This window comes from Pipra filicauda, unplaced genomic scaffold (assembly GCF_003945595.2).
Source record: "Pipra filicauda isolate LSUMZ 115617 unplaced genomic scaffold, ASM394559v2 scaffold528_size357041_pilon, whole genome shotgun sequence".
Taxonomy (NCBI): domain Eukaryota; kingdom Metazoa; phylum Chordata; class Aves; order Passeriformes; family Pipridae; genus Pipra; species Pipra filicauda.
The window spans coordinates 303,170-322,411 of NW_024104674.1; the positions used below are offsets into that span (position 1 = coordinate 303,170).

A 19,242-nucleotide genomic window follows, 5' to 3' on the forward strand; every position below is an offset into this window, starting at 1 on the left:
TCACCCACAGAAGCTATTCTAGAAGGCTGCCACTTTTGTGGATGTTCCTGGAATGGGCACCACTTTCCACAGCATGGCCAAAGGAAAAACAGTTGTTCCTTTGCATTCATGGTGGTCTGTGCAACGCCTTTGCCTAAAGTAATTGTTGAGGCACATCACTCCCTTTTCGATCAGTCCCACTTTTCCACTCTTTCAAGCCTGGCAACACTCCAACAAATCCTCCCCAGTGTTATACACCTCACATGCAAGAGAATCTTCTCATTTTCCAGCCAAACAACCACACAGGCTGTCATGCCACCAGGGAAGGCATGGACATCATGGAATCATAGAAGGGTTTGGGTTGGAAGGGATCTTAAAGACCATCCAGTTCCAACCCCCTGCCATGGGCAGGGACACCTTCCACTAGCCCAGGTTGCTCAGAGCCCCATCCAGCCTGGCCTTCAACACTTCCAGGGATGGGGCAGCCACAGCTTCTCTGGGCAACCTGTGCCAGGGCCTCCCCACCCTCACAGGGAAGAATTTTTTCCTAATATCCAATCTAAACATTCCCAGGATAACCTATATAGACAGGAGTGAAGGACAGATCTACCCAAGCATTCAGTTGTCCCCCCGCTAAGAAGAACATCCTCTACTGCCCCATCCCTGGAAGATCAGGTTGGATGGAGTTCTGAGCAACCTGGTCTAGTGGAAGGTGGCCCTGCCCATGGCAAGGGAGTTGGAACTGGATGATCTTAAAGTCCCTTCCAACCCAAACCATTCTATGATTCTATGATATTTTATTTTCTTTATTCCCCTTTTTGCAATGCTTTCTCTTCTCCTCATTTTATTTTATTACATTCTTGTAAACATATTCAAATTTGCTTTGCTAAGTCATGCAGGAATAAAAACAATCTTCAGGATGATTATTTTCTCATACCTGAAGAGGACCAACTAATTTTTGACAACAAAAGAAACTGAATGAAGTTTTCTCATACATTTCTCAACAATACTCTCAAAGCAAGAGAAACCTGCCAGGATTACTGCAAAGTCTCAGTCACGATATACTGAAGTAAAAAGCAGTGCATAAAAGATTTCATGCATAATTTAGAAATTTAAAATTTGAAGGAAATATGTATGGTCTTTGTAACTAATTTTATTAAAAATACCCACTCCTGAAAGGAATTTCATTAATGGAGCTAAGTACAGTGGTAAAAAAATTCCTCGTGGATGTGATCACTAGCAGTGCTTATCACACAGACAACACCTTAATGACAAATTTATTAAGTTTGGCAACAGCACTGTGAAGTAGAATAGCATAAGTGGCAAACAAATTTAAAGAGATTCTGATGCAAAAAAACCCTTTCTGGAGTGGGAAGAGGATTCATTCCATCTTAGCTAAATATTCAAGATAAATGAATTTCCCCATGGAAGTGCCCCTGTCTTTTTATTGGCTTGGCTTGAGAAAGAACCTATGCAAATAATGTAGACTGGCTACCCTAAATTTTTACATCCCAAGAAATAGATTAGATCAATTCTGCTCTTTATAGCATTTACTGTGCTACTCCTGCACTTCAGTGTTCCTGATCTGAGCGGGGGCAAAAGGCACAGAGGAACAATGAGCTGAGCACTGTCTCCAGCCCTGTGCTTTTGCACCCACACAGGCTTGAGCAGTGCCCCAGAGAAAGTCAAATGCTGCCACTGCAGGATGAAGCAGGGAAGATAAATATCAAATTCCCCAAAGTAGTGTGAATGGAGTTGACAAAAATCTTCTTAAACCATTCCTGCTCCATTTGCTGTAATAAAGCACATTAACTGTGTCAATAAGACTGTGGCAAAATCAGTGCAAAAGGAGTGGGTGATTTAAGGTTTTGCATACATTTAGCTGGGCAAAGATCCCACCAGATGAACCAATCAGTCCAAGTCTGCTAGAAATGGGAAAACCTGTCACAGTTTTCACAGTTTCTGGCTTCTTTAGAAAATGTCTTCCACTGAAGAGTGCAAAAGCTTGGGGTATGGTAAAATCAAGATTCTAACATTTAAAATAATTGCTAGTAAGTTGGCTCTTTATTAACAATTCCTATCATGGTTAAGATCTGCTCTTTAACCTGGCAAACAAGAAAAAATTTATAATGCTAGTTCTAAAAGGGCTCAAAAGCTGGATAAGAACCATGAATGTAATTTTACATGGAAGGGAATTATGTGTAGCTAAGGATGTAATTACCATAACTCTTTGAGATAATTCCTAACATCTGAGCAAGGGTCCTCAATGGAATTCAAATAGAATTTGGGGATTTTCCAAACAGCTCTCTGACTGCATAAGCCACAAGGACCCCTAGCAACATCATCATTTCTAGAAAACAGGCTGGGCAAAAAATGACAGCTCAGAAATCAGTGCTCCAACAGGCTTTTCTAATGCATCAATCTGTTCTTAGGACTATTCCAAGAACAGAAAATATGGTTATTCCTGGACTCCCAAAATGAAGAGAAATCACATGAGAAGCAGGAATTGGACATGGACCAGATAAGCTGATTTAAATCGAGTGGGGTGCACAGATGAAATGAAGCTCTGGATATGGTGAAAATTCACGGGCAAAAAAAAAAAAATAGTTGGTAGGCAAATGAATCACGGAATCATAGAATACCCTGAGTTGGGACTCACAAGGATCATTGAGTCCAACTCCTGGCCCTGCACAGACACCCCAACAATCCCACCATGTGCCTGAGAGTGTTGTCCAAATGCTCCTTGAGCTCTATCAGCCTTGGTGCTGTGCCCACTGCCCTGGGGAGCCTGGTCAGTGCCCAACCACCCTCTGGGGGAAGAACCTTTTCCTGAGATCCAACCTAACCCTCCCCTGACACAGCTCCAGCTGTTCCCTCGGGTCCTGCCACTGGTCACCAGAGAGCAAAGATCAGAGCCTTCCCCTTCCACTGCCCCTCGTGAGGAAGCTGCAGATGCTGTGAGGTCTCCCCTCAGTGTCCTCTTCTCCAGTCTGAACAGACCAAGTGACCTCCTGTGTTTTTCCCTGGAAAGGGAAGCTGGAGAGGCTGGTCCAGGAGAATCAAGGCCTCTCGGTCCTTTTATAGTTCATAACTATACTTACTAAACACCTCCCCAGATACTCCTGACATCAGATATTCACCTGTGCACTCAGATATACCTTCTGAATAGTGCCATCTGGGGAGGAAAACTAGGGGCATAATTTGACAACTTCATCACTTCTGAGGAGTTATACAAATATGAAATTAGTAGCTCATCAATGAATGAACCCTCATGTTGATTTTCCTCTAGAAGGTCAGTTTAAACAAAATTATCAAATGTCAGCTTTAAACTTAGAAGCACACTTTTTTATAAGGCAGAGCTTTTGATTTCAGAGTAATGTAAATCACTGGGATTTCTATAGAGTATCTTATTTTTCTCTAAAATAAAAAATAGGCCAGCTGTCTACAATATACATATATTTTTAATAAGCCACAAAGCCTTTCATATAAACCTGAAGTTTATTATGAAAACTTTTGCGGGACCCTAGTTACTCTGGGTGTAGAAATTAATCATTTGCTTATCATTTATGCAGAAACCTTTAAGATACTCCTGTGACTTAAAAATGTTAAGTTTTTATCTTTGCAGCATTACTGATGTTGCTTCCATTAAAAATTGCCATCATAGAATCACAGAATATCCTGAGTTGGAAGGGACCCACAGAGATCACTGAAGTCCAGCTCCTGGCCCTGCACAGGACAGCCCCAAGAACCCCACATCTTAATTCAACTTCTCCAAAGAAATTTATGGTTAATACAATAAAAATATCATACGGAGTTGATGACATATGATGCAACTCATCAAACTATCTTCTGTTTTCTAGCAGTTATTTTTCTATTCCTCACAACAGGTGTGTCACAACCTAATACAAACGTATGCACATCAAAGAATAAAAACAAATGCCAACCACTATTACCTCAGGCTGGATTCTTTTATTTCTTCTCACTCGTAAACAAGAGTTACTGAAGAAGCTGAAATCACAGCAGCTCTCATTGTTTCCTTCTTTCTTTCCCCACCACGACAAAGCTTTTACATCTGTCTCCATTAAATTGTTCTTTTTGTCATTCAAATCTGGCACTAAAGTTAATCTAATCCAACCCGTGCCCCTCTGTGAATAAAAGCATGGGCTGATTGATGATTTTGATGCATAAGGTGGCTGGAATCAAGTCCCATATTGTTTTACCACATTTCCCAGCACTGACACAGTCTAAATAATATTAAACTGAACTGTGGATGGTAGCAGAGCTGCTGACGTGCTATGAAATCTTTGAGGACTTAGCACAAGCACAACATGTTTGTCAATTGGGCTCAGCAGGATTGCAAAACCATCCCTTGAGGGTCATTTGCTTTCCTTTCTTCTTCTTTTTTTTTTTTTTTTTTATTCTTCTTCAAAGGACACAGCTTTACCTCACCTGCTACAAACATTAACTGTCTAATGAAGGTAATTCAAAGGTAATTCAGAGTATTTAGGTTCACAGCTCTCTCTTAGCCCTCAAAACTACTTGCAGTCTTGGAGTGAGTGTTTCTAGGTAGTCCTGTCTCTGCTTACATTTTAATTCTCTATGCACCCTTTATGTATTAACCATCAGCAAAATGCCTACAGCAGAAACAGCCTTAGTTTGGAATATTAAGGGAACAGATTTCAGTCATGTTTTATTCACCTCACCATAGTCTATTTTTATACTCCTGACAGACTCCATTGGGAAGTAGGCAACACTTAGTCTCAAGTAATTATTTTCTTTACTCTCTTTGCATATGAGAAAGCAATTCATATTTCATAAAAGGCAGAAAAATGCAGACACAGTCTTAACCACAGAGAAAGAAAGATTTTAAAAAAGAGAGGAGCAATGCTAGCCTTAGGACAATAAAGCCATAGTGGATTTGGAATAAAACAGAGAAAATAAACCTTCATATCTCCCCTTTTTTGAATCACAGGATCATGGAATGGTTTGGTTTGGAAGGGACCTTAAAGATCACCTGTATGGGCAGGAACGCCTTCCACTAGCCCAGGTTCTGAGCCCATCCAACCTGTCCTTGGACATTTCCAGGGATGGGGCAGCCACAGCTTCTCTGGGCAACCTGTGCCAGGGCCTTCCCACCCTCCCAGGGAAGAATTTCTCCCTAATATCCAATCTAAACCTGTCAATTTGAAGCCATTCTCCTTGTCCTGTCACTCCAGGCCCTTGGAAATAGTCTCTTGCTTAGTTCATAGTGACTGGAGTTCAGGATGTGAGGAACAATCCATCTTCCACAAGGCTTCATAAAAAACTTACTTCAGTTTCTCCATTTTCCATCACTTTCCTTGTCTCCTTTCCAGCTCTAAATTTGACTCCTGGAAACAGAAGAGCACTTCACTGATGTGAGTTGGAGCAGGATATGAAGACAAAGGCAGAATTTGTTTATTATGAACTTTATAGTGCAAGCTCTTCCACTTATTATTTATTGCTGTATTTCCTGCCAAAGACAACCTCTTTGCTGATTCTCTAAAATATTTTTCAAATTGGTTTTCTATTTTTTTTGCAAGAAAAGTTATAGTCTTCAGATTTTATTGTTTGTTTCTTTACATTTTTTAATTTGTTTTTGTTGGTTTTTTTCCTTTAATTAAAGCAGTTTTGGGTTTTCACTTCTTGTTTTGTCATCCGATTGTCTTTTTTCTCATCCTTCTCTTTCCTTCCCTCCCTTTTTTTTTTTTCAAACTTCCAAAAGAAGTAAAAATTGAACAATGACAAAATATAAATTTAATCTCTCTGTGGTCCTGAATACTTTTTGCATTAAAATATTTTGAAAGAAAGAGTAAATAATATTAGCGCTTGTAAAACAATTTTTTAACAATAAAAATATAAGAAAATTAACTCTTATTAATTTCAGTATTCTAAAAAAGGAAAAGACAGGACATGGACCTGTTGGAGCAAATCCTGAGAAGATTATAGGGATGGAGAACCTCGAAGGTTGGGAGAATTGGGATTGTTCAACCTGGAGAAGAGAAGGCAGTAAAAAAAAGGTGTAAGTCTGTGACTTCCTAACATTTTAAATTAGGCTGATGAAAGAAATCACCTCTCTCCAGACCTCAGCTTACATATAACCTTAATCATTGCAATTGCAACTACATGGCTCCTACTAAAAAAACAAACACCATATATATTTTGACTAGAATTAAAAACAGATCTAATGATTAGGTGGAAATATGTAAAGGCAGGATGCAACTTCCAGGCACATCCCTCTGCCTACATTTTGCTTTAGACCATCTCTGACTCTTCTGGATAGTTCTGCCTTCCCGCAAGGAATGGATGTGAAGCCCAGGGATTTTATTTAGGGAGGCTGGACTGTGTGCTCATGGGATCTACTTTTAGCTCTTGCAAGATGTCTACATTTATCTGCACAGGCTCCAGTGGCCAAAATCCAGTTTTCAGGAACGCTGTAGGCACTCATGCGCATCAGAAATGCAGTGCAGTGGTTCACTGCTGTCTGCTTCCTCTCATCCAGTGGACACCAAGTGAAAACCCTGGGATCCAGCCTGCATTTCATGTGCTGTTATTGAACTGAGCTCTGAGATATGTCTTGAATAACATGGTTAAGGTAACACCTCTGTGGGGGAGACATGAGTTAATTACCAGTGAGGCTCTGATTCAGTGAGATATTTCAGCTAATTTGGAGTGTGTAAGTGGTTCTATGTACTTCAGAGTGAGTGATTACAGTCCCTGCTAGATCCAGGTACTGGCAAAACCTCACAGAATCACGAAATCATTTAGGCTGGAAAAGACCTCCAGGATCATCGAGTCCAACCTGTTCCCAATCCCCACCCTGTCCCCCAGCCCAGAGCACTGAGAGCCATGTCCAGTCCTTCCTTGGACACCTCCAGGGATAGGAACTCCACCACCTCCCTGGGCAGCCCCTTCCAATGCCTGCCCATCATGTCAGTGAAGAAATTCTTCCTGATGTCCTACATGAACCTCCCCTGGCACAGCTTGAGGTCTTTCCTCTTGTCCTGTCCCTTGTTCCCTGGGAGCAGAGCCCGACCCCCATCTGGCTACAACCTCCTGTCAGGGAGTTGTAAAGAGTGGGAAGGTCCCCCCCTGACCCTCCTTTTCTCCAGGCTTAACACCCCCAGCACCCTCAGACACTCCTCATATGACATTTTTCAGGAGAAATACGTATTTAGTAAAAGAACTTTCCTATTATTTCTAGAAAACATTTTAATAATAGTCTCTTAACATGCATTGTAAATTCACAGAATATTAGGGAGATTTTGAAGGAGAGCTATTTCCTTAATATTATTGTCCAAAGAATAATTGAAGCAGATGATCTCAAGCACTGCCTTAGAATCTAAGTGACCTAGAATCTAAATGGTGTTGCAGTACCACTGTTTATTACACCAGACCTGCATTTTTACTTGTGCTACCACAGTCTTGTCTTACATTTGGACAATAACACTCACTTTCTCATTCTTTGTCAGACATCCCCTTTATGTTTAACCAGGGAGTGCAAAATAACATCATCATCAGGACAGTAATAAATCATATCACACGTTATCAAAACCAAAATTTGCTCATAAATCCTTTTTGTTCCAGAGGAGCTACTGCAGTATGTGCTGGGTAACATGTCTCAGGAGTGATATGGATGAAAATTTGGGAGTTAGGCAGTGTTCCCACTTGGGAACAGGCTGACTGTGATCTCATAATGCTTCCCATCTCTGAAACAACATACCACCCCCCACTCTTTTGGGAGCAGCTGGAAAAAACTGCCTCCAAATTTTTTTGGCAAGAAAGACAAATCTGAGCAAACGAGAAAAGGGGAAGAGGGAGCTGATCTCAGTGGAGACAAGCTCACCCCTGTTCCAGAGGGAACACATTTCTGCACAAAATATGTGCTCCATTATCACTTATCATTACAACCTCACTGGGTAATGAAGATACAGAGCACAAAGGTGATGAAGGAGGAGAATCAGACTTTCTATGCAAACTGCATAAATTAGAAGTGGAAAACACATCCCATACAGATTTTTTTCTTATAATGATCGTTCCAAACCCATTCAGTGCTTCATCTCTATCTCGCTGATTTAAATGTTCCCAGCATCTTTGGCAGCTCTCCACATTTGCAGTTACTTTGCAGGTGTCCTAAGTGCAGCCAACTCTTAGGAAATACACCTCATCTGCCTTTGCTTTAAGGGCACATTTCACCCTTCCTAGGAAAGACTTTGTGCCATTTTGTCTTCCCAGTTACATGTCAGAAGGGCAGGTGGAATGGGTGGGGGCAGCCAGGTAAGGCACAAGAGCCCTAAGATCCATCCACGTGGCAGCAAAATGAGCTTATAAGTGTTCATTTAATGAGCTTTCTCTCAAGCATAACAGCTGGTGTGGCTTTCCAAAACCTGCGGGCTGGCAGTGGCTTCATTGTTACTCCTGCACAGCCATGTGAACACAGCCAAAGGGAACACCTTTCACAAGGGAATTGAGTTCCACCTAAAATCACTGCAGAACCTCTGGAGATTATTAGAGATTATTTAGAAGAACAGGTAGGGAGAGGACAAGGGGGAACGGCTTCAAACAGACAGAGAACAGGTTTAAATTGGATATCAGGAAGAAATTCTTCCCTGGGAGGGTGGGGAGGCCCTGGCACAGGTTGCCCAGGGAAGCTGTGGCTGCCCCATCCCTGGAAGTGTCCAAGGCCAGGTTGGATGGGGCTCTGAGCAACCTGGGATAGTGGAAGGTGTCCCTGCCCATGGCAGGGGGGTTGGAATGAGATGATCTTTAAGGGCCCTTCTGACCTAGGCCATTCTATAATTCTATGATCATTATGATTTTCATCTTATCTTCACTTTCCTGGAAATTTTGTAACCTTTAGAAAGCGATATTTAAAGATTTGTTAATACCAGAGTAAGCTATAATTCAGCAAACCATACACTGGAGGCAGTGAATGTGATAGGTTTCAGTAAAATTTCTGTGGATGAGGTTCTAATGTTTTACCAGGTTTCAAAAACTCTTAAACGATCTCAGAATGTAGGCATTTTCCCCGGAGGTCTCCATCTTATGGGATTGAAATAGGGGCCTAGAAAAGGAGAGATGATTACCAAAATTGTTCTCTTTTAAGTCTGGAATCTTATGAGCAAGCATAACTAACCAAAAGTTGTTACTGTAACTATTATTAGTCCCTTCACCTATGAAAATGCATTAAAGCTGTGTTGTTGATATACTTGGACAAAAGTTGTTTGTTAAATTTCTGTTTGTTTTCCTGTTCTAGATGTTTTGCTCCCAAATGTCACCCAACCCTTTGATATGCAAATACAAATCATATGCATATCATACATATAGCTCCATTGCACTGGAACGATAACTTGATGTTGTTGTGCCCTCTAATGTTGATTTCCTACATAGTTACACTTATATTACTCTTTAAGATAAGAATTATTTTAAAAATTCTTTAAAATATTAAAAATATTCTTTAAAATTCTTAATATAATTCTTAAAAATATGCACCTGTCTTCTAAACTTTTTGCTGAGATGGAGTTCACAAGGTATTCCTAAAAGAACTGTCTGATTACAACTCTAAAGAGTCCTTCAGTTCAAGGAATCTTGCAAATATTTTAGAATAAAAGCAAGATTTATGGAGATTTACTGGAAGTAAAAAAACGTGAAACATCTGAGGAAACCTGTCATGTGTTCAAGGAGGGAAAAAGAAAGATAACCAACCAGATAAATATCTGGTTTTCATGTTCAATCAGTTTTGGTTTTTTATATGATTTCTTTGTTCATCGTAGTCTTATAACTTTTAATGACATCCAAAATTATGATCACCTTGTCCTCAAGGGCTGTCATTATGAAGAAGAATTTGGTAAGAGGAACTGAGAGGCCTGAGCATTAAACAGAGAGAAGCTTAAAGACACTAAGGAATATGTAGCTTTTGTCTTTTACACTCAATGCCAGTTGATCAAGCTTAAAGTCCTTTCACGCTCTTATTCAGACAACCCTAGAGAAAACTAACCTTTATTGAATCATATTCAAGAACAATTAAAATAAAAAATCAAATTGTGGGGAAAGCCCAAAATATGAGAAAATGAAATTTCAGATCTTTCAATATCCCAAATATACAGGAACAACTCATGCTCAAAGTCTTCATTTAAAAAGTACACAATATTGCGGGTGTGAGGAAAGATCCAGCACAAACAGAAAAAGCCTTAACCCACCAAAGTTCTTTTGTTTATCACAGCTTTTTTGGCTTCCTCCCAAGAGAACCGTGTCACACGTGAGTGGAGACGGACCAATAATTCTTTGTGAGCAGCAGGACAAAGTGTCTTAAAATGCAAAGGGCAGGTTTTTGCACAGAGCCTCAGCGGAAGTGGTAACACAGGGGTTTTCAGCTTTGTGGTTTGCACTGATACAAGTCTGCTGGGGAAAAGGAAGTTGAGACAACAAAAGTGATCAGGCATGAAACATAGTTTACATTTGATCTGTTTAGAGCAAATAATACCCAACCCTTTTGTTGAAAATTAAAGAGCAGTTAATGGAATTCCTGTTGCACTCAATCACAGGAAATGGCATTTGGGCACTTCTGTTTCCATTAGAAAAATAATGGGAAAAGGTTTGTTTCCCTTATTAAATCCCACAGTTCTGAGTAAGCATTGTTACATCTTTATTATTTAATCACAAGATACAGATTTTCACATTAACAGAATACCTGAGAAAGGTATAGACCAGGGAAATGAAGGCTTGGCTTCAGGGTGACCTAATGGTGGCCTTCCAGGACCTGAAGAGAGCCCACAAGAAAGATGGAGACTTATTTCCAAGGGCCTGGAGAGACAGGAGAAGGGGGAATGGCTTCAAACTGACAGAGAACAGGTTTAAATTGGATATCAGGAAGAAATTCTTCCCTGGGAGGGTGGGGAGGCCCTGGCACAGGTTGCCCAGAGAAGCTGTGGCTGCCCCATCCCTGGAAGTGTTCCAGGCCATGTTGGATGGGGCTTTGAGGAACCTGGGCTAGTGGAAGGTGTCCCTGCCCATGGCAGGGGGTTGGAACAAGATGAGCTTTAAGGTCCCTTCCAACCCAGGCCATTCCATGGTTCTATCATATTCCTTTGTTAATGCAAATCAGAGAGTCATGACCAGATCCCTCAAGAAAGAAATGCATTTGCTACATCGTCCAACATAATCAATATGCTTAGATAGGAAATTATTTACATTATGGGGCAATAAGTTTGAAATCAGTTTCATTACTCAGTAACTGTCACTCCAATGCTTTACAAAACCCCCTCCCTAAGCTTGGTATCATGGTCCTCAAAGAAGCCTGAGGAGCTCCAACCAAAATCCTCGTTGTCTGAGCCCAACCAATGCTGCTGACTTCTAGTAAGGGCATACACATGCAAAAATATTTGCCAGACTGCAGCCAAAATTTGAAGTGATTTTCAAAATTAATAAAGTAAAATCATAAAATCAGATTATATAAAGTACTTTATTTTAGTTTTTTAAAAAATACAACATTCTAAAAAAGTATTTTCTGTCATACATCCTGCTGTCTAGGCTATTTTATTGCCAAGAGTTTAGATATTAGAGAATTAAAATTATCACAAACCAACATCTGTGAATATAATACATGAAAGAGCTGGTGACCCAGATGTCACCTTGATTAAATAATACAATTATTCAGTAGCACTTAAGGATGCCCAGCAACTTGCAGGATAAAAACTCATTACAACATGGTCCATAAACAACAGTCCTCCAAAATGGATGGTGCCATGATGCTGTTTATAAGCAAAACGCTTTCCACAGTCTTTTCCTTCATGTGGCACCTTGTCACTGACCATTTAACTGCTGGTGGCACTGGGATGCAGTGGTTTAACTCTTGCAAGTCTGGAGAGGCCAAGTCTAAGGCAGTGAGTAGGTGACTTAACAGCAACGTATCTCCCAGAGGAATTACTGCTTCCTGATGGAGCTGAAAGTAAGTTTTAAACAAAAAGAAGGTATAAGAGGTTTAGAGGGGGAAAAAAATAAATCATATGACTGTTGACTTTTTATAGTTTTCCTAACAGAACAAAAAAAACTATTCTAAATATATTGCAGAGAGGTCTGAACAACACAGCATGTGAAAATCAGCACACTCCCCAGGAATCCATCCCTTTGGAATGGTGCACAGTTTCTAATTAACCAGCAAGATACTGGAGCAACACTGCCCATAAAAACTGTTCCCAGTGTTCTGTGCATTTTCAGGCACTCCACAGAGAATCACACAACACAATTCCAAGTGGGAAAGGAAGCTTGATGGAAAGGAGCCAAACAGAGAGAACCAGAAGAGTAAATTAGAAGGAAAATCAAAGCAAGCAGCAGGACTCAATGGCAGCAGCATGTTCAAACACCTGCAAAAATAAAGCTTCTAAGCACTTGCCTTACTAGAGCAGTTAAAACTCTCAAACATTTTTCTAATATTATTTGTTTAGGACAGATAATTAAGCAGCATGTAGCAGAGATAAAGAAAGCTTTAAATAAGAGAGAAATGGACATAAAACAATCTCTTGATCCACACTATGAAAAATATTTCATTAACTCCTCCTTCCCAGATAAAGGAGTTACGGATAATGCTGTAAAAGAAGCACAGAGATAGCTTTTCATCCTTTCTCTCTTTTTTAATCTTAAATCTGTCAAAAGAAAACCTTTCTTTATAAAAAGGCAAGCATGCATTTTGCTGAAATAGTTTGTTTGCTTTGTTTGCTTTCAGGTGAGATTGCTAAAAAGTCAACTAATGTATCTGTTTACAGTTACAACCTCACACGTACCTGGGGGTGTCCATTTAGGCTTTTTGTGTGTTACAGGACTTGATGCAAGTAGAGGCCTCCCAACTGGTTCTGAGGAGTTGGACACCATCTTTTGCCTTGGCTCAGGTTTCTGTTCCATTGTCCATGAAGGAGAAACTACAGGTGATGCTTGGTTGGAAAATAAAAGTGACTTTGGGAAGACACTCTTTAGCAGAGAAATCATTATGTAAGATGACTGATCAGCACAAGCTCTCTGCAGAAACAGCAAATATGGTACTAGACTGTCCCATCTTTGAGCAGTAAATATTTATACAGACATGTCACCTACTGGGGAATGACTGAGACATGGATTAGTTTGCTTTCCTAAGAGCTGAGAATTGGAAGAAAGGAAGAAAGAAGGGAGGCTACTTATTTTTATAAATAAGCTTAAACTGAAACCAGCAACACCTCATACTCCAGAGTCTTCACGTTGATGCAAACCTCAGAAAACCACAGGAAAAATGAACAGAGGCTCTTTAAAAAGACAAAAGCTTCCTGGACAAGGAGGGCAGAAGAAATTTGTCCTGACATACAAAGGTAGGGAAGCTGTGGCATTCTGCCACTTTGGGGTCTGTGTATGAATAAGCTGCAATTGTTTAAATTTAGTGTGAAAGTGCTATTGGGTTGTCACTGGTATTAGAGAAGGGGGGAGGGAAAATACAGTGGAAGCAGCAGGAATTTCACTGAAAATACAAACTATATGTAAGGCATCACATTCAAAGCACATTTAAGGAGAGGGTTTTTGTGGAGAAGAACTTACTGGGGACAGACTCTGGCTCAGAGTCAGTGTCATGCTCTCTGTCATCACTGTCAACCACCTTCTGCTGTGCTGGAACTTTGGATGTCACTGTTCTTTTCCCACCATCACCCTTGGGTGTGTCTTCATCCATCACCTGATTGAGACCTAGGAAACAGGTGGTTCGATTAACTGAAATTCACCTGCTCAAAAAGAAGAAGGTATTTGAGTTCCCAGAACTAATTTGTGGTGATGTTGAGTTATACTACACAAAAACATATCGCTGACACTTGCTTTCCTGGGGTCCTCATTTTACTCTTTTAACCAACCAAACTGTACTTTCTCATTGTGACATTTCTCTGTAATCAAGCTAACAGAGGGACCAAAATAAAAACTGGAAAAATGAAGTTTCCAATGGCACAGCAAATGCTTGGTCATGTTTATTTGATCCTTAGGCATTATGGACCCATTAAAGAGTAGAGGGTAAGTGTAACTTCTTAAAGAATGAAATAAAGTAAGCATCTAAAAATGTCACATGACTGTTGTGTTTTCCAACTGACTTTTAGTGATGTGTAACAATCTCACTCAGCAATCCCCAGGTTTTCCCATTTTAAGACTTAATGAAAAAATTAAGGCATCCTTCAATCTTTGTTTAAGACAAAGACTCTTTTTTTCACATCAGTGAAAAGCAACAATAGAAATAAAAAAGAGAGAAGCTACTTAAATCCTCTTTCTGAAGACAGAATATGAGAACAACTTACCTAAAACCTCACTGTCTACACTGCAGTTGGAAAAAGGGGGTCTCCTGTGTAAGTCTTCTGATTCAATACTCTTATCTGTTTTAAGATCCAGAAAAAAAAGTTAAAAAATATAAAATATCAACACGCAAAAAACACATGATAAAAAGTAGAAATATTAATAAATGAAAACAGCTACAGTTTTTATCTGTCTCTAATCAAACTATATGTTTTGGGAGATCTTACTTTTCTCACAGAAAAAAAACAAGAACATAAGAAGACAGGCACTACCTAAAAATTCTCACTTCCTTATCAGGACATCTTGAAATAAAGCACGATTTTCAATCTATTTCACTGCAAAATAAATTCTCATGTTCAAATTCACTACATATGAATAAAGAGTGTTGTATTGAACTGCAAAGTAACCTTGTTCTTCTGAATTTTGCACCTCAAGGATATTTGCAGATTTTTCTTTGACAGACAAGGCTAAGGCAACTTCCAAATCTCTCTTATAAAGTTTGTCATCCAAGGATAACCTGGAAAAAAACCACAACCATGGTAAATAATAAAAGAATTATATGAGTGTTATAGATCTTCTTCTGACTTACTGAACTTTTTAAAATTCAGATACTTCTAAAGAGAGAAATATTTCGATACTCATTTATAGAATTTCATGTTCTGAGCACTACCTTCTGAAATTATTTAGTCAAAGTACACCCTGATGTTTAAAGCACTCTACACTTAAAAGTATCGTGATTGCAAAACATTATATATATTTTTATATATATATATATATATATAAAAAAAACCCTAATAATTGGTATTAGCACAGAGTTGACCACAACATTTGTTACCTTTTACTAAGTGTCTGTGTTTGTGACTGAGTCACTTCTTTGGGTGGCCTTTTTTGCTTCTCTTTTTTCTCCTTCTTTGGTTCCTTGGGCTGTGTTCTGGATTTTTTGCTTGAAGGTGCAAAGTCTTCATCTGTTGGAAAACAGCAACAAGCTCTCAGGAGTTTTCCTACACTCTTCCATGGGGTCGAAAGAAGTCATTTGACTTAAATCTCAACACACACTGAAAATATATCACAGATAACCTTTTTTTTCTGAAATTTTTAAAGAAGACAACAACTATACTATCCTTAAATGTATTTGAAATGAAAATTCAACAAGACCTCTTTTATATATGCTTTTATTAGCAATAAAGCTTCAGTGTCCACTGTGTTACCAGATTTTGATACACTGAGCATCAATCTTATTGGTAAAATATGATATGATAGGATTGATAATATATATTATAATAGTAATCACTACCACTGTGATTTGAGTTCCTGGTGTTTTGGGATTGTTTCCCTCAATGACTTCCACTTTTAAAAAAATCTATGTTGCTCCCTTTTTTCTATCATTTTCATATTGCCTCCTATTAGGTATAATGCATTTCTCCAATTTTCAAATAAAAATAGAAGGCACGAAAACTGCCTTTCTTTCAGTTGAGGGCACTGCATATTACAGTGCAAAATAAGGAAAAAAAATAATGATCCTCAGTATTCTCTAAATGATGGAGAACCTTAGCTAAGATCACAAAGGTTTTGGAGAATTTACGTTTTTCTTGATTGTTAGAAGTGGTCTAGAAACTAAGAGAAGTCATGCACCACATTTAAACTAAGAATATGCATTGCCTTCAGCATTATTTATTTTTGCCCTCCCCTTCCCACCAATTCAAACTGTTCCCTGGATCCTGCAAACAGCATGGAAAAAAAAAAGCAAACAAAAATGGAAGCAAACAAACTCTGCCAGAAAAATTAGTAAAAATGATTAACATCCATTAGGGCTTAGAAGGAAAGGAGGACCTTTGTGGAAAAAGACAGCTTGCAATCTATTTTTCTGGTCAATGACACTCCAAATTTGAGTACTATGTTCTTAGCACAAACCCACTGAGACAGAGAGCTGTGGAGAAATGTTAGACCTATGTAGAGATGATTCACACTTCCTCTGTATTCACATTTACAGCCCTGTGAACTAATAGTCAGGGCGTCATGGAACTAATTGCCACTGAAAACTGGGGCACGGAGAGAAAGATTTAACTGCAACAAGATACTGTGTATTCCACAGTTTCCTGGCACACTGCTCTTATGCTCTGCTTTACAGCCATGACGTGGTTGTGGAATTGGAACATTCACCAGTGTGCCCAGATTCCTTCTGCTGAAAGAAGTAAGAGCTTAACAAACTATTCTTAACAAATATACTTCATTAAAGACACTCTGATGGTATTTTCATAGAATCAGAAAATCACAGAATATGCTGAGTTGGAAGGATCATCGAGTCCCTCATGAGGAAGCTGCACTGCTGTGAGGTCTCCCTTCATCTCTCCTCCCACCCATTTTGGGTGGTTCCATTAGTTTCTGGCATGTTTGTTACATGCAGGAACATGCCACTTACCGTCATCTTCCAAATCCCCAAATTGAGAATAATCAACTACTTTCCTGTTCCTGTGTCAAAAGAAAATATATACTATTAGTCCTTTCTGTCTGAGTATCTTGACTTGCTAACATTTCATTTTTTGGTAAAGCAAGTTTTACAAGAAAAAAAGCAGTACATGTTCAAAGGTAGGGAGTAACAAAATCAGAGAATACCCTGAGTTGGAAGGGACTCACAAGATCAGAGTCCAACTCCAGGCCCTGCACAGACACCCCAACAATCCCACCATGTCCCTGAGAACGTTGTCCAAACACTCCTTGAGCTCTGGCAGCCTTGGTGCTGTGACCACTGCCCCGGGGAGCCTGTTCAGTGCCCAACCACCCTCTGGGGAAGGACCTTTTCATAATATCCAATCTAACTCTACCCTGACACAGCTCCAGCTGTTCCCTTGGGTCCTGTCACTGGTCACCAGAGAGAAGAGATAATGTGTATAACGAGTACTACTGTATAGAACAGGGTTAACAGGAATAGCTTCCAGATTTTTTAAAAATCTTAAAAAACCAGCACTTTTTGTTGTTGTCATATGGGAGCATTGCATTGTCCTTATGGACACACTGCCTGTGAGCTGCTACTGTGCAATGGAAATTATTTATCTACGAGGTCACTTTTAGGCACTTGAAATGCTGCTGTCAGGGCAGGTGTTACTTGAGGGGACCAGAGAGGACACAGCCTGGGATCTACCTGAGGGGTGCTCCCTGACAGGGACACAGACACACCAGGGAGAATCCCCATGCTTCATAGAATCACAAAATTTAAGGAGGGGTCAGGTTGGAGGGGACCACAGTGGGGCATCTGGTCCCACCTCCCTGCTCCAGCAGGGTCATCCCAATGCACATGGCACAGGATTGTGTCCAGGTTGTTCTGGAATATCCACAGGGAGGGAGACTCCACACCCTCTCTGGGCAATCTGTTCAGTGCTCAGTCACTGCACAGCAAAGAAGTGCTTCTTCATGTCCAGCTGGAACTTCCTGGGCATCAGTTCCAGGCTTCTTGTGCCATTGCTGGGCACCCCCGAGCAGAGCCTGGTCCATCCTCTGTCCCCTCCCTGCACACACTGACACACATGGATGAGGTCCCCTCTCAGTGTCTCCTCTGGAGGCTGAACAGCCCCAGCTCCCTCAGCCTTTCCTCCTCAGGGAGATGCTCCAGTCCCTGAATCATCTCTGCAGACTGCTGGACCCACTCCAGGAGCTCCATGTTCCTCCTGTCCTGAGGAGCCCAAGACTTCAGATGTTCCTCAGCATGGCTGAGTAGAGGGGCAGGATTACCCTCCTCATCCTGCTGGCAGTGCTCTTTCCAATGCCCCCTGGGATCCCACTGGCCTCCCTGCTCCCAGGACACACTGCTGGCTCAGGGACATACTGTTGTCCACCAGGACCCCCAGGTCCTCCCCCGCAGAGCTGCTTCCCAGCAGGTCACCCCCAGCCTGTAGAGGTGCACGGGGTTATTCCCCAGGTGCAGACCCTGCATTTGCCTTTGCTGAATTTCAGAGAGGTCTTCTCTCCCCATCTCTCCATCCTGTCAAGATCCCTCCGAACATCTGCACAGCTCCCTGGGATATCGGCCACTCCTCCAGGCTTTGTGTCCTCACCAAACTTTCTGACGAGGCATCGACCCCTTCAGCCAAGTCACTGACGAACAAGTTAAACAACACCGGGCCCAGGATGACCCCCCTGCAGTGCTGCCTCCAGCTCTGGGGACCCAGCACAGCAAGGACATGGAGCTCTTGGAGCGAGTCCAGAGAAGGGACACCAAGATGATCAGAGGGATGGAGCAGCTCTGCTGTGAGGAAAGGCTGAGAGAGTTGGGATTGTTCAGCCTGGAGAAGAGAAGCTTTGGGGTGACCTAATGGTGGCCTTCCAGGACCTGAAGGGAGCCCACAAGGTAGATGGAGAGAGACTATTTCCAAGGGCCTGGAGTGACAGGACAAGGGGGAATGGCTTCAAACTGACAGAGAGAAGGTTCAGATTGGATATTAGGAAGGAATTCTTCCCTGGGAGGGTGGGGAGGCCCTGGCACAGGTTGCTCAGAGAAGCTGTGGCTGCCCCATCCCTGGAAGTGTTCAAGGCCAGGTTGGATGGGGCTCTGAGCAACCTGGGATAGTGGAAGGTGTCCCTGCCCATGGCAGGGAACGAGATGATCTTTTAAGTCCCTTCCAATGCAAACCATTCTTTGATTCTATCACTGAACCCCGAGGGACCCCACTAGCGACAGGCCCCCATCCGGACCCAGCGCCACTGACCGCGACCCCCTGGGACCTGCCGCTCAGCCAGCTGCCAATTCCCTTCCATCTGGAAAGGAAAACAGGGCCACCCTGGGAGCCATCCCAGGCCCCGAGAGCAGGCGGCGAGCCCTCCTTTCCTCCCGGCACACGCACCTCCTGCCCGGCCGCGCCATCCCCGCTACGGGCGAGCGCTCCCGCCGCCACCGCCGCTCCGCCCGCCCTTCCCTTCTTCCCTCCCCTTCTCCCTCCCTCCCTCCCTCCAGAGGCGCTTTCT

At 41.4% G+C, this 19,242-nt stretch overlaps 1 protein-coding gene across 2 annotated transcripts; it reads right to left on the minus strand.

Moving 5' to 3' along the window:
- Positions 1-11,439: 11,439 nt before the first annotated feature.
- RAD51AP1 (RAD51 associated protein 1) lies at positions 11,440-19,166 on the minus strand. Of its 2 annotated transcripts, none has more exons than XM_027747567.2 (8): positions 19,122-19,166; positions 16,706-16,755; positions 15,122-15,251; positions 14,694-14,803; positions 14,292-14,366; positions 13,555-13,698; positions 12,777-12,911; positions 11,440-11,938 (listed from the first exon to the last, which is right to left on the minus strand). In XM_027747567.2, the coding sequence occupies exons 1-8, from the start codon at positions 19,139-19,141 to the stop codon at positions 11,811-11,813; spliced, it is 792 nt and encodes a 263-aa protein (XP_027603368.1). In that variant the 5' UTR covers positions 19,142-19,166; the 3' UTR covers positions 11,440-11,810. The 2 variants fall into 2 exon arrangements, with proteins under 2 accessions (XP_027603368.1, XP_027603367.1); XM_027747566.2 differs by having other exon boundaries at positions 12,777-12,923.
- Between the last annotated feature and the right edge of the window lie 76 nt (positions 19,167-19,242).

Bases quoted from the DNA above. Each gene is read 5' to 3' on its own strand.
- RAD51AP1 (XM_027747566.2), bottom strand. From the start codon at position 19,141: ATGGCGCGGCCGGGCAGGAG. The intron at 16,756-19,121 runs GTGCGTGTGCCG...CTTTTGACACAG, and splicing joins ATGGCGCGGCCGGGCAGGAG to GAACAGGAAAGTAGTTGATT. The intron at 13,699-14,291 runs GTAAGTTGTTCT...CCTGTTTCCTAG, and splicing joins TGTAGACAGTGAGGTTTTAG to GTCTCAATCAGGTGATGGAT.